Source organism: Chrysemys picta, chromosome 11 (genome assembly GCF_011386835.1).
Source record: "Chrysemys picta bellii isolate R12L10 chromosome 11, ASM1138683v2, whole genome shotgun sequence".
NCBI lineage: Eukaryota > Metazoa > Chordata > Testudines > Emydidae > Chrysemys > Chrysemys picta.
In genome coordinates, this window is record NC_088801.1 from 33,316,850 (window position 1) to 33,332,911 (window position 16,062).

Below are 16,062 nucleotides of genomic sequence, written 5' to 3' on the forward strand. Positions count from 1 at the left end.
TGGACACAGTACTCCAGATGAGGCCTCACCAATGCCGAATAGGGGGGGATGATCACGTCCCTTGATCTGCTGGCAGTGCCCCAATTTATACAGCCCAAAATGCCGTTAGCCTTCTTGGCAACAAGGGCACACTGTTGACTCATATCCAGCTTCTCATCCACTGTAACCCCGAGGTCCTTTTCTTCAGAACTGTTGCCTAGCCACTCGGTCCCTAGTCTGTAGCAGTGCATGGGATTCTTCCTTCCTAAGTTCAGGACTCTGTGCTTGTCCTTGTTGAACCTCATCAGATTTCTTTTGGACTAATCCTCTAATTTGTCTAGGTCCCTCTGTGTCTTATCCCTACCCTCCAGCATATCTACCACTCCTCCCAGTTGAGTGTCATCTGCAAACTTGCTGAGGGTGCAGTACACGCCATCCTCCAGATCATTAATGAAGATATTGAACAAAACCGGCCCCAGGACTGACACTTGGGGCACTCCGCTTGATACCGGCTGCCAACTAGACATGGAGCCATTGATAACTACCCGTTGAGCCCGACGATCTAGCTAGCTTTCTATCCACCTTATAGTCCATTCATCCAGCCCATACTTCTTTAACTTGCCGGCAAGAATACTGTGGGAGACCATATCAAAAGCTTTGCTAAAGTCAAGGAATAACATGTCCACTGCTTTCCCCTCATCCACAGAGCCAGTTATCTCATCATAGAAGGCAAAAAGAATGAGGGAGGATTTGATAGCTGCTTTCAACTACTTGAAAGGGGGTTCCAAAGAGGACGGATCTAGACTGTTCTCAGTGGTACCAGATGATAGAACAAGGAGTAATGGTCTCAAGTTACAGTGGGGGAGGTTTAGGTTGGATATTAGGAAAAACTTTTTCACTGGGGGGGGTGAAGTACTGGAATGGGTTACCTAGGGAGATGGTGGAATCTCCTTCCTTAGAGGTTTTTTAAGGTCAGGCTTGACAAAGCCCTAGCTGGGATGATTTAGCTGGGGATTAGGTCCTGCTTTGAGCAGGGGGTTGGACTAGATGACCTTCTGAGGTTCCTTCCAACCCTGATATTCTATGATTCTAAATAAATCAAAGAATGGAAGAGGATAATTTTCAGTCTGCAATGAATTACAACACAAAAGAATATATTTTCATGCAGCCTGTTTGTTAAAAAATTATCATTGTGCTTCACAGACAATTAAAACCTATATATGAAATTGCAAGAAAACGATGTACTATTGGTTACAGTCATATACACAGCATGAGTGGGGGAGAAGGGGAAGCTTCAGATTCAGAAGTTTGAAACTTAGCCTATATTTATATATTTTTTCATTAAGTTCCTAACTTTTATTAAGTTTTGACAAAAAGTAATACCATACATGTAGAGAAGATTTCTATGTGAGAAATTAATAGACATATGCTAAATACATTCATCATGTGCCTATGCAATTAATCACATGCCTATGTCCGCATCATCTGCCAAAAATCTATCCTACAAATCCAAGGGTTCCCAAACTTTTTCCCTGCGTGACCACATTTTGAGACCAACTGTTTCCTGTGACCTCAACAAAGCAACACAATGACCGAGGAAGCCAAGGAATTTACACATTAAGTATGTTACTCTGTAGTGTGATGTGCGCTTGTGCATTGTGACACAGCTTCTCAAAGCCTAGCGATGCGGTAGAAACTGCACATCTAATCTTTTATGTGACATCAACATAGATTGATACCGAGACTTGATGGATGCAAATGCACTGAATCCAGCTTCACACAAATACAAATGGAACCCTGAGTTTCAAGGCATGTTTTGAGAGTGCAGGATAACAATGAACCAGGACTCTGGGAGAGAAAGTTGGGCATATATTTCTGTCAAGAATCAATTTCAGGAATTTCGCTGAGCTTTTTGGTATCAGCTGTTGGCAAATCCATAGCATCAGGCTTGCACTGAAAGAAGTTTTGCACCCCATCCTACTTTGCCACCTCCAAGTTGGGGAAAAAGGATGCAAACTGTTCCTCTAGCCAGCTGAGATGCTCAGCTATCACCTTTATGGGAGGCTGGATAATTTAATTGTCAGCCAGGAACTTGCAAAGCTATGGGAAGGATTCATAGACTTTAAAGTCAAAGGGACCATCGTGATCATCTAGTCTGACCTCCTGCACATTGCACATTCGTAGTTTGACCTCAATGGATTATTCTTCCAGCGAACAATTTTCTTCATGAATCCTGTGATTTGATCACTCAGGTGAAGGATATGGGTGTACTTTCCTTGCAGACCTGAATTCTGTTCATTCCGTTTCCCAAATACATCTGTGACAGAGGCAAGAAGGCACGTCTTCCTTTGATCACATAGAAAACCAGCAAATTCACTCTTTTTGCAGTCCATTGCATAGGCATGCAGCTCAGCTCTCAGTTCAAATAATAGTCCCAGTATTTTTCCTCTTGAGAGCCAATGAGCTTCAGTGTCGAAGAACAATACATCATGATCTCACAGTTTTGCAAATAGGCTTGGGCAAAGAGGCTGAATCTCAATGTAGTTCACAATAGAAGAGACCTGCTGCAAAAATTCTCCTAGCTCTGGACCCAGTGCTTTAGATGCCAGTTTTTCTCTATGATTCATGAAGTGAGTCCACACAGCAGATGGAGGAACTTTCTTTATCAAGGTATGCAGACCTGCTTTGTGGCCTGCCATAGATGGAGCTCCATCGTGCAAAAACCCACCATGCAATCACCTGGTAGATTTTTGTCTTGCATGTAGTGCAGCGAACATTTCTTGTGCCATATTCTGTCTAGGAAGAAGGAGACAGAACAGAATGTCTTCAAGAATTGCACCTTCCCATGTGAAATTAACAAAAGTCAAGAAAGGGGTGCATCACAACCCTCAATGCTCACATCCACTTGAAGAGCAAAAGCATCTGTGTTTTTCAGATGCTCCACTAGTGTGTTTTTCTGATCTGCTGCTGTGACACATAGCAGGCGTTGTGGCCTTTCTTCATTCTTGACCAAAACACTAATAAAACCATAACCAAAGAAAGCCTTGTCATATTTGTGAGCATGTTTCCTGGAGTCTTGTTTTTTGTTCATAACTGCATCACTAGACTCACTGCTGGAGGTTAAAGATGATACTTTGTGTAAAAATGATTCCATGGTGCAAGGTCGTGCTGTGTGGAGGCTGCCATTTTGTAGATCAAAATGGTGGCCTCCTGGTATGGGGTTTGTGGAGCAGGTCCAAACAGGTTCAGGGGCAGATGGCATCATCTGCCAGGGTGAATGTGGTATGTTGGACCTGTGACCCCATCTGTTGAAATGGGGTCATAACCCACAGTTTGGGAACCTGTGCACTAAGCTGTTGCCACAAGACTTGTTTTAAGTCTTTTGAGCAGTTTTTTTTAGCAGCTGCATTTTTAAAAAATCAATCTGACACAAAAACATTTCTTCCTTCTCCTACTAAATGTGGAATCTTCCCCACAAATTGCCCTTCCCAAAGCCCAGGCCAGACAAGATTCATGCTTGGGTCAGAGATAGCTTTCCCATATGTAAAAATGCCACTTTAAAGTCCAATATTTCATTTCCCTGAAGGGCTAAAAACCCAGGACATTAGGATTAGTTTCCTAGGCTAGCAATGGGTTCCAAAACTCTCTTCTAGCCCTGGAAGATGCTGAGATATCTGACTTTAAAGTGGTCGTGTTTTTTAACTCTAGAAAAGCATTTTAAGTAGTTTTTAAGTGTTTATTTTTAATTTTGCCTTTCTTCTGAACCTGTTAGAACTGGACTTTTGGGTTGGATTGTCAATGGTTTTTAGGTGCCTAATGATGCAGGTAGGCACCTAGTGGATTTTCAAAAGCTTCTCAGTGCCTAACCTACTAATGCACTTTCAACCCCTCCTCTCCACCCCCACTAGACTCCTATCTGTCTCTTTAGGCAGCTTTGAAAATCTGGCCTTGGGTACTTAAAGCACCTGGGGCTATACAGGGAGAGATATAAGAAATAGTCCCAGTACTAATACATTTTCTCCGTAACACATCTGCCATGTATCATAAGAGTCTTTTTGGTGTTAATTTGGGATGATCTGTATAACTCATTCTTTACTTTACCACTCATGAGTAATGTGACCATCAAAAACTCATGCTGATGAAACTACCTCCCACCCTAGGTACATGTGTGTGCTAATATTTCCAAAAATTAAAATAAAAACACAGCTGAGTTGCATGAAGTATTCTCCAGATCCAAAATTCATCAGCAACTCTTCACGAATAAGGATGAGTGAGTGCTGACGCAACAATACCAACTGGCAGCACAAAGAATATTAAGAAGGATTGTGTAAAGTTAGAATAGGCAAAGATCATTTTGGGGCTTCACTGTGGCAGATAATCCCTTGTGTTGTGGAGGGTGCAGTCATGCCACCACAGCAAGAATTTCAGGAGGCACAGTGTCTCCCAGAGCAACTAGGGATGCTCTGCTTATTGGTGTGGAGGGAGGTTCGGACTATTGTTGAGCCACTCTAACGAATATGATTAGTGCTGCAGAGCCCTTGGGCTCCAGGACCACAATGTCACAATGGTGCTCAAGTGAGGTGCAAGGGGAGGAGAACACTCCAATGCCCTTTCCCTCTTCTGCGTGTGTATTCAGTCACTGGGCACATTCTGGCCCATAAGAGCAAACCTGCAATTTAGGGGGCAATTTCACCTATGCTCTCCTAACTTCTGACTCATTCTGAATTAAATAGGCACCGAGAGATGGTCAGCGCCCTGGCCCGCACCAGTTTTCTTTAAAAGCATCCCTTCTTAACAGATGGGGGGTTGGGGGGGGGCTGTATTCTGTGGAAAGGAAGGAAAGAGAGTGTTCAATTAGCAGGTGCAAGAAGAAAGATCTAGAAAAATAGGTTTTGTGAGACTGAATGATAAAGCACAGTGATCTGAAGTATGTCAGAAAAATAAATGAGGACTTTTGTCATGAGAACAAATTAGCAAATGTTTTGAAACCATCTGGTATGAAAGGAGGAATTATTAAAGTCTAAGAAGCAAAAGGTGAATGATAGAGACATTGGAACAAATGAAGGTTTGAACTACTCAGAGACAAGCAGAACACTTCAATCTGCTCAACAACTAACCAAACACAAGACAAGGCAGCATTATTCTAATCTGAATATGCAAGTATAATTTATGTATTTCTTTTCAGCTGTGAAGCTGATTACTCATCCTAAAGAAATTCTATTAACACATATATTCATCTTAGCATACATACAAAATATTTATCTTTTGTGTAAGCTCTATGGCTAGAAGTGAACAAGCTCTCTACCCCCTGTATTGGGGGAAAAGTGAAAAGGGCTCCTGTAGAGCAGTGGTTTTCAAAAAAAAATTTCTGGGTTGCGACCCGAACTTTGAAAAACACTGCTGTAGAGAACACTGTTGCATGAGCAGAAGGACAACAGACTCAATGTCTTTAAACTGAGAACTACAGTGACCACCTACTCAGAAATCCTTCACTTTATTAAGAACATAAGAACGGCCATACTGGGTCAGATCAATGGTCCATCTACCCAAGTATCCTGTCTTCTGACAGTGGTCAATGCCAGGTACCCCAGAGGGAATGATAATCATCAAGTGACCTGTCGCCCATTCCCAGCTTCTGGCAATATTATATTTCCCCTGGTAACTGGACCTGTGCACCACAATCTTTTCTCCCCCTCCTGTGCTCAGACAGCTTTTCCAATTTGGAATTCTCTAGCTATGCATAAGGATTCTAGCTATGCATAAGGATTTAAATATTGATCTTTATTTTTCCATTTGTAAAATTTACTTTTCATATATCCCTAGGCAGCCACAGAAAACATAATACACGTTAATTAAGAGAGACAAGATGAGTGAGGTAATATCTTTTATTGGATCCACTGCTGTTGGTGGGAGGGACAAACTTTCGAGCTTCACAGAGCGCCTCTTCAAGTCGTCTTCTGTGAATTGAAAGCTTGTCCCTTCCCCAATAGAAGTAGATCCAGTAAAAGATATTACCTCCCCCACCTTGTCTCTCTCATCTCCTGGGACCAACTCGGCTATAACAACACTGAAATATCAGAAACGGACCCATTATCAATTAAGACTCACTCATAATCTAAATAAATAATATTCCTACTCCCTTGCAACAACAAACAACCTCCCCCCAAGCCCTTAACCCTCTACAAACTGGCCCTCAGGTCAAAACCAACACATTAAAGGGTGTGCAGAAACAAACTGGAAGCCATTGCAAACTACAGAGAACAGGCATCAGATGTACATTGCAAGAAGCACTGCTAAACTAACCCACAGCTGCAGTCCAAAGGGCTGTAAATGTGAAAACAAATAGCTTTTTTGATGCCATGGAGAAAAGGGAACCAGTCGAGGGATGTTGAGAGGCACAAAAGAATCAAAGAAAAAGATCTCTGCAGCAGTATTTTGAATGGTATGAGCGGAGTAAGGTGGGATTCATCAAAGGTAGAGATCTCCTGAAAAAGAGGAAGATGCACAAAAAAAATATGATTTATTAGTTTTTAAATCTCATTATTTCTAAATGAATCTCATAATTTTATGAAAGTTTGGAGTTGGCATGTGTTATACACCCAGACCACGGACTCTTAAAACTGGAGAGTTGTATTAAACTTAGGATCCAAAAAAATCCCAACAGCCATAAACACAACTTGCACGAGCCCCACTGTTGGAGAGATTTTCAGGAAAAACACCATGGTGTACTGAGACCACACTTGTTCACCACAGCTGTGTTGTCTTTGACCTCTTCAGCACAGCTCCAATCCTTAAAGGGACCTGATTCTGGGGAATATAGCCTGGCATTCCACCCAATTCTTAAACACAAATTTCACATTAAATTTGTCTTACAAACATATTTTAACATATCCGTGCTACACTCCCCCATCACAAATGTAATGTCATCCTGATATTTCTGCTAACAAAATATATAATTCGGTTAATCCATCTAACTTATTCTTAGTAGTTCATGAGTTCCACAAACTCATAAGAGTGATTCTCAAGTGTGCCTTTGTCTCTTTTCTTTTTCTATAAGTACTGGTACCAATGGTGGAAACTCAGAAATCTTTCTTCAGTTTATTTCATCAATCAAGCAGTAATTTTCTATGGTAATTATTGTTCCACTATCTGACAGACTAGCCAGTCCTGAACAATTAAAATCCCCCCCCCCCAATTCATATGTTATGCAGTGGCACTGGAACATTTTTAATAGTGGGGGTGCTGAAAGTCACCTTACCCTTTACCCCTGTCCATCCCCCGCCCCAGAGCTGAGGCTGGGACCCCGGGCATGCAGGGCCGGCAGCTGGGAGCCTGGGGCTGCTGCAGCACCCCCCCCGTGCCCCTAGTTCCCATGCTTATGATGTTATGAAATAACAGTTCCTGTATGAGATCAATGCTATAACCATGTAATTCAAAGTCACTGAGCATATGGCAAGCTATTTAGAAAACAAAAATCTACTAAATAAAACATATTAACTTATCCCAAATTATAAAACACTTGATTGAGGACAATAGCCATACCATAATAAATCAATATCACTTCATTTGCCAATATTACCTCAATTCTGGATACAATACATGATAAGAAATAGGCACTTGTTATACCTTGTGACAAATGCGATGACATTCCCATGGCACATTCACTTTGCTCAGCAGTGGGATTTAGGCACTGACAATAAGTGTGTCTAAACATTCATATGTTACTGTCTTTTGGGCTCTTTTCTTTCTAGTAGGATGACTTCAAATGTCTGGCTTGTTTGGTGATTTGGTCCACTTGTGCTCTACTGTTTTCCAGTTCCATTATTCCATTTTGGCATTTATGTATTTTAACAGCTGGTACGAATGTTATAGCAGTTTAATCAGCAGTTTCCCAGTTTCTCTGTCTTCCTCTGTGGTGCTTTAAAGTCCAGTGTTCTATGCAAAGGTAAGAAGTCACTGGGGAGTAAAAGACTGCCATAAAAGAGTGCTTAAGACATCCTTTTTCTCTCTTCTGCTTTTACTTCATAGACTGGACTATCCTTTCAAGTACTACAAGGATTTTAACTTAATTTGCCTGGTCCCGCTCTCTTAGAAAGATTCCTAACAAGTACTTTATCTCCTGGTCAGAGGACAGCACCATTCACTTTCCAATTACAATGATTCTTTCTATGATCATCAGATTTTTTAGATGATTTTTGATGCCACTTCATATGCTTCTTTCATGCGATATTTGCATTTTTCAACATAATCTTTATGGTTTCCAGGTGCAGATTCAGAGTTTGTACATAAAGTAAATACAATGTCAATGGGCAAACATGGTGATGTTCCATATAAGAAGTAGAAGGATGAGAATCCTGTAGCATCATTTTGTGTACAGATATAGGCATAGATTACTTTTTTAAGAGCGTCTTTCCAGTTTGACTTTTGGTCTTCTGGCAAGGATCTCAACATAGCCAGCAGAATTCAGTTCAGCTTTTCTACTTACCCATTGCCTTGTGGGTGGTATGGGGTTGTGTGAGATGTTTCCGTTTTTCACTAGTGCTGTAACCTGAATAAATTATTTTCTAACCCCTCACTTTGGTCTCTGGGAAACCAAATTTAAAACCAAAATAACTGAAGACCTTGTCTGCTAAAGTCTTGCCTGACTTGTTACTGGTAGAGTAGGCTTGGACAAACCTAGTGAAGTGATCCACTGTGAATAAAATGTATTCAGACCCTTTTTAGTTGCAAGAAATCTATTGATAAAGCTCAAGTGGTTTTGCTCTAACTAAGGCCTGGTCTACACTAGGCGTTTATGTCGAAGTTAGCGCCGTTAAATCGAATTAACCCTGCACCCGTCCACACTGCGATGCTATTTAGTTCGACATAGAGGTCTCTTTAATTCGACTTCTGTACTCCTCCCCGACGAGGGGAGTAGCGCTAAATTCGACATGGCCATGTCGAATTAGGCTAGGTGTGGATGGAAATCGACGCTAATAGCTCCGGGAGCTATCCCACAGTGCACCACTCTGTTGACGCTCTGGACAGCAGTGCGAGCTCGGATGCTCTGACCAGCCACACAGGAAAAGCCCCGGGAAAATTTGAATTTGAATTCCTTTTCCTGTCTGGCCAGTTTGAATCTCATTTCCTGTCTGGACATCGTGGCGAGCACAGCAGCACTGGCAACGATGCAGAGCTCTCCAGCAGTGATGGCCATGCAGTCTGTGAATAGAAAGAGAGCCCCAGCATGGACTGATCGTGAAGTCTTGGATCTCATCGCTGTGTGGGGCGATGAGTCCGTGCTTTCCGAGCTGCGATCCAAAAGAAGGAATGCAAAGATCTACGAGAAGATCTCTAAAGACATGGCAGAGAGAGGATACAGCCGGGATGCAACGCAGTGCCGCGTGAAAATCAAGGAGCTGAGACAAGGCTACCAGAAGACCAAAGAGGCAAACGGACGCTCCGGATCCCATCCCCAGACATCCCGTTTCTACGAGGCACTGCATTCCATCCTCGGTGCTGCCGCCACCACTACCCCACCAGTGACCGTGGACTCTGAGGATGGGATACTGTCCACGGCCGGTTCCTCAGACATGTTAGGGGACGGGGAAGATGAGGAAGGAGATGAGGAGGGCGAGGCAGTTGGCAGCTCTCACAACGCTGATTTCCCCGACAGCCAGGATCTCTTCATCACCCTTACAGAGATCCCCTACGAAGCGTCCCCAGCCATTACCCCGGACACAGAATCTGGTGAAGGATCAGCCAGTAAGTGTTGTAAACATCTAAACATTTATTTTTAACAAAACAGGAATATTAACAATTAAAAGAATGGGTTGTTCATGATTAGTGTGCCCTAGGCGCTTAACGGTTTAGTAAGGGGCAGTGCAAGTTTTGAAAAGAAATCTAGCAATGTCCGGTTTTCAGTGATTGTCCTGCACAAGCCGCTCTACTGTGTATTCCCTGCTACTGCAGCTACAGTAAAATGCGGTCTATATGTGCGGGGATAGAGCAGTAATCCTCCTGGGACATCTCGATGAAGCTCTCCTGGAGGTAACTTGAAAGCCGTTGCATGAGGTTCTTGGGGAGAGCGGCCTTATTGGGTCCTCCGAAGTACGACACGTTGCCGCGCCACGAGATTATCAGGTACTCGGGGATCATTGCTCTGCACAGCAGGGCGGCATACGGCCCTGGTCTTTGGAGGCTTTCCCGGAGCATTCTCTCTTTGTCGCTCTCGGAGATCCTCATCAGGGTGATGTCGGCCATGGTGACCTGCTTTTAATTAGGTAGGGGAATGTTAGTGTTGGGACTGCTTTCCCGTTCCTTTACAGAACTGTCACCGCTGGTTTGCAGCCACGCGGTGGAGGCGGGAGAGGGGCAGCCGAAAGGGATCGTTCCCGGGGACAGCCGCGAGGGGGTGGGACAGGGGCAGAGTTCCCGCTTGCCGGATTGCTGGCAGCAGGGACTGACATTGATTTAAATGTGAAATGAGGCCAGTGGTAATATAAAAGTTTTAAACTGCCACAAGTGTACGGCTTACCATGTCTGCCTGCAACAGAAATTCCGTTGTGCTGCCTCGCTTCTCAAATGTGCTGTTCAAGACCCCAGGCACAGAATGCGAAGGCCGAGAATTCGACCTTGTGCTGAGTGCGCATGTGAAAGGTGCTGTGCATGGTCTTGTTCACAGAGAAAGACTATGTTCTTTGTTCACAACTACATTTATCTTTCAGAGGAATTCACTCCCTTTTTCCCATTTCCACAGCCCCGTCTGCGACTGTCTCACAACCTAGCCTGGAATCACACTCCCAGAGGCTAGCGCGGATTAGGCGTAGGAAGAAGAGGACACGGGAGGACATGTTCTCTGAGCTTATGGCCTCTTCCCAAGCCCAGGCAGCACAGCAGACCCAGTGGCGGGAGAACTTGACCCGAATGCACCAAGCCAACATGGATCGGGAGGAGAGGTGGCGGCAGGAAGACCAGCAGGCGACTCTAACGCTGCTTGGACTACTGAGGGAGCAAACGGACACACTCCGGCGCCTTGTGGATGTTCTGCAGGAACGGAGGCAGGAGGACAGAGCCCCGCTGCAGTCCATCTCTAACCGCCCTCCCCCGCCACCAAGTCCCATACCCACCTCACCCAAAGTGCAAAGAAGGAGAGGCGGCAGAGTCCCTGCTAACTCTCACTCCACCCCTGCAGAGAGCTCTAGTAGCAGAAGGCTCTCATTTCCCAAAATTTGAAAAGTTCTTTCCTTCCCGCCTGACACAAGCCCACGTCCAAGTTTCACCTCCCAATGCCATGTGTAGTTGATAATAAAAAATTCGTTTCTGTTAACTACTGTTTCAATCATGTTCTTTTGGAGGAGGAGGGGAAAGGGGGTTGGAAATTGGACAGGACAGTCTCCTTTGGCAGGGTACATAGTCGGGGGCAGGCACAGCAGCAGGGCACATACACAGTGCAGTGATGCAGTGACTAGTTGCCCCGGTTAGTCTGGGAGGTTGTTTTGATGTAATGTTGGGGGGGGTGGGTTGCTCTGTGACTTTGTGGCGGGGGAGGGCAGTTACAGATCTTAAGCGCCGGTCCTTAGACAGGATCACAGAGCCACACAGCATGGGATCTGTAACCGTCCTCCCCCTGCCACAAAGTCAAATAGACCTCCCATACACACAGTCCCGATCAGGAGGGGTGACAGGCTCCGTTGAAACAAGCATCCCACCGCAGCGGAGCCTGTCAATCCTTGAGTTTAGAAGCTGCATTCGCATCACAACACTAGACCCGCCCCGCACCACAGTCTGCGTCCCAGTTTTAAAAAATTCCCGCTAAAACAGTATTAAAGAAAACGGTGTGCTTTAACAAAGTAGAACTATTTTTATTTCGACACGTGTGTTGGAGGGGGGGTGAAGGGGGTATGTAACTGGATAGGATAGTCAACATTACCTGGGTAAAGAAACGGGGGCAGGTTTAGCTTCTCAGTACACAAACTATAAAATCACAGGTTACCCTGCTCACTCAGGAACTTTGCTTTCAAAGCCTCCCGGATGCACAGCGCTTCCCGCTGGTCTCTTCTAATCGCCCGGCTGTCTGGCTGTGAGTAATCACCAGCCAGGCTATTTTCCTCAACCTCCCACCCCGCCATAAAGGTCTCCCCCTTGCTCTCACAGAGATTGTGGAGCACACAGCAAGCTGCTATAACAATGGGGATATTGGTTTCGCTGAGATCACAGCGAGTCAGTAAGCTTCTCCATCTCCCCTTGAGACGGCCAAAAGCACACTCCACCACCATTCTGCACTTGCTCAGCCGGTAGTTGAAGAGTTCTTTTTCAGTGTCCAGGGCGCCAGTATAGGGCTTCATGAGCCAGGGCATTAGCGGGTAGGCTGGGTCCCCGAGGATGACTATAGGCATCTCCACATCCCCAACAGTTATTTTGTGGTCCGGGAAGTAAATACCTTGTTGCAGCCGTCTAAACAGACCAGAGTTCCTGAAAACACGAGCGTCATGAACCTTGCCCGGCCATCCCACGTAGATGTTGGTAAAACGTCCCCTGTGGTCCACCAGTGCTTGCAGCACCATGGAAAAGTATCCCTTTCGGTTAATGTACTGGGTGGCCTGGTGGTCCGGTGCCAGGATAGGGATGTGAGTTCCATCTATGGCCCCACCGCAGTTTGGGAATCCCATCGCTGCGAAGCCATCTATGATCGCCTCCACGTTTCCCAGGGTCACTACCTTTGGCAGCAGTACATCAACGATTGCCTTCGCTACTTGCATCACAACAACCCCCACGGTAGATTTGCCCACCCCAAACTGGTTCGCGACTGACCGGTAGCTGTCTGGCGTTGCAAGCTTCCACAGGGCTATGGCCACTCGCTTCTGTACACTCAGTGCAGCTCGCAACCGGGTGTCACTGCGCTTCAGGGCAGGGGACAGCAACTCACAAAGTTCCAGGAAAGTTCCCTTCCGCATGCGAAAGTTTCGCAGCCACTGGGATTCATCCCAGACCTGCAGCACTATGCGGTCCCACCACTCAGTGCTTGTCTCCCGTGCCCAGAATCGCCGTTCCACGGCATCAACATGACCCATTGCCACTGTGATGTCCTCGGCGCTGGGTCGCCTGCTTTCTGACAGGTCTGTGCTACTCTCAGACTTCAGGACATCACCGCGGTGCCGTAGCCTCCTTGCCTGACTTTTCTGCATCTGCCTCAGGGAAACCTTTATGATAAGCTGCGAGACGTTGAGAGCGGCCACAACTGCAGCGATGGTCGCAGCGGGCTCCATGCTCGGAGTACAGTGGCGTCCGCGCTGTCAATGACTGGAAAAGCGCGCGAACTGTTTTCCCGCCGGCGCTTTCAGGGAGGGAGGGCGGGAGTGATGGACGGATGACGACAGTTTCCCAAAAGCACCCTCGACTCATTTTGTTACCCAGAAGGCATTGCCGGCTACACCCAGAATTCCAATGGGCAGAGGGGACTGCGGGAACTGTGGGATAGCTGACCACAGTGCACCGCTTCGAATGTCGACGCTATCACCGTTAGTGTGGACGCACAAAGTCGAATTACTGTCCTTAGTGTGGACACACACGTTCGACTTTGCAATATCGATTACAAAAATTCGATGCAAGTAAAATCGAACTACTCTCGTAGTGTAGACAAGGCCTAAGTGAAGTTCTGGTAGGTTGGTGATATTTCTTTTGCTTGTTACATGTACAGACTCTAGTCTCTTAGGGCTTGTCTTCACTGCAGTGTAAGCTTGAGTTGTCTCCATTCGACTTAACTTCTCTTGAGCAGGCCTGTGGAAAGAAATTTGGGGCCCAAGTACATCATGTTTGCTAGGACCGGACCCCACCCCCTCCTATTTCATCCCCAGTATACGCAGAGTTTCACTGCAGTGGGGTTCAATAAACAGGCTTCTAAGACAGAAGCTTTCACAAAAACATATTTATGAAATAATCAGTTGTAAAAAGGTAATCATGTGTGGCGTATTTGTCAGTTCCACCTGGTTAGGAAAAGTTTGTGACTAGGTACAAGATTTCAGACTATACAAAACACCAGATCTTTGCTTGCAGTCATTTTTTTTAATGGAGATCTCAGTACTTTATTTGCACAGACATTTTTGGGGACCCTGATACAATTTCTCCCCCTTGTCCCTCTATTGCCAACCCTGCTCTTTAATTAGCTTTGCTGGGTTGAGAGTGATCACACTGCAAAACAACACTCAAGCTGAACAGAGTGATTGTATTACCAGCCTGTGCTGGTCCCCACTGCATTACTAGCTCAAGCATCAGCAGCACTTGAACTTCAATCCAGACCACCAACAGGCCAACTAGCTCAAGTTTAAAGCATCATTTACCTCGAGCTAGAGATTTCTGTGTGTGAATGGGTGTTGGGTTAGGAGCAACACTCAAGTTGTACCTTGAGCTAACACTGCTGTGAAGACTAACCCATAATGTTCAATGTCCCTCTTTATCTGCAGCCAATACCACGGATCTCTTACATGTAGCATTCACAAGTAAAAATGTATTCGTGAAGGGATTTGAATATGAATTTTTTGTTTCGGAACTGGGTGGAACAACAGGGTTATTTTTCTATGCCCCTGTCCCTTTAAGGATTGGAGCTCTGCTGAAGAGATCACGGGGGACACAGTTGTCACGAGCAGGAGGTGGTCCCAATAGAGTGTGATGTGCTCCTGAAAGGTGTTAAAGCAGTGGGCCTTGTGCAAGCTGGGTTTGGTTTGGTTTGGCTTATTCTAAGTTTAATACACCTCTCCAGTTTTAAGAGCCCCCAGTCTGGGTGTGTAACGTTTGGTGAGCCTAGGGTGACCAGACAGCAAGTGTGAAAAATCAGGACTGGGGTGGGGGGTAATCGGATCCTATATAAGAAAAAGACCCAAAAATCAGGACTGTCCCTATAAAATCGGGACATCTGGTCACCCTAGGTGAGCCAGGCAGGAGAGGCTGAATTGCAATGATCTAACCTCTCCAAAATGAACCTACCATATGAGCTTCTGCAGACTCTTTCAGGAAAAGCTTCCAGAAGGTAATGCAAACAGAAAAGTGATTTTGCAAAAAGAAAGTTCCCTCTGTTAATATGGGGGAAAGACAACAAGGGATAGAAGTGAGAGTGACCAAGGGGCACAGCTGAATATTTTCAGTACCTGATCCCCAGTGAGAAATATTAGCAGGAAAGATATAGATTCCAAGGCCACAAGGGTCCACTGTGCTTTCCCCTGCTTTCTGCCTTGATTTCTGGGCTGGGTTAGGCAGTTAGTGCACACAGCCCTGCCTAGCAGGCAGGGCGGTTGTGCTGCCTCAGGAGGGACCCTGGGAGAAATTGTGGGTTTTCAGATTGCTTCCACCAGTGCATCAACCCTGCTCTATGAGCTAATGCGAAGGGTGAAAGGTCATGACCCTGCCCCTCCCACTTCCGTTCAAGCAATTTGCTCTCTGGAGTGAGGATGGAGCAGTCTTTATTCACAGGAACTGTTACTGTGAGTGGCTCTTCTGTGGTGCATGCAAGAGGAACCCCCTTACAAGACTCCATTTCCCTATTTGCCATTGCAAGGGATGGTCACAATACAGCCCAGTGTATTTAGCTGCCTGCTTGCCATGAGCGCTGTGTCAGTGAGCAACTTCCCTGTTGGTCTCTGCAAGCTGGGTTATGCAGCGCTCCAGGCCTATCAATCATATCCTTTTGACTTGTCCACCCATGGTGTCTGTAACTGGTTCCTGTTTTAGGGCTCAGTTGCAATTTCATAATGGGGCCATTCATAGTAGTGAACGCTAGGTCCATAGAAGTGTCTGCATTTCCATTCTGCAGTTTTCCATTCTGCACCACTGAGTCCCAACTTGGATTTACATCTTTGAAAGTTACTTACACATGTGGACTTAATGTACACCTTTTTTTGTACCTTCACTGTGCAGTTAGACCCTTCTGGATCATGCTCAGCACAGCTAAAGAAGTGGGAGGCAAACACTGGTTCTAAGCCTTTGTTCCTCTCCTGGATCCTGGGAGCAGCTGGGGGCCAGCGCGCAGTAGAGTAGCTACAGGGCTGCTTTAACTTGTACTGACTGGAATGGTCCATTGGTCAGGGACTAGTATTGTTCATTGTACTCTGG

At 45.6% G+C, this 16,062-nt stretch overlaps 2 protein-coding genes across 7 annotated transcripts in view; both read left to right on the plus strand.

Annotated features, from left to right (window-relative positions):
- The window catches only part of SLC4A10 (solute carrier family 4 member 10), a 270,102-nt gene that overhangs the window by 128,400 nt on the left and 125,640 nt on the right, over positions 1 to 16,062 (plus strand). The window lies entirely within an intron of this gene.
- On the plus strand, positions 8,739 to 11,287 carry LOC135974334 (uncharacterized). The gene is made up of 2 exons (XM_065561766.1): positions 8,739 to 9,723; positions 10,718 to 11,287. The coding sequence occupies exons 1-2, from the start codon at positions 9,147 to 9,149 to the stop codon at positions 11,191 to 11,193; spliced, it is 1,053 nt and encodes a 350-aa protein (XP_065417838.1). The 5' UTR covers positions 8,739 to 9,146; the 3' UTR covers positions 11,194 to 11,287.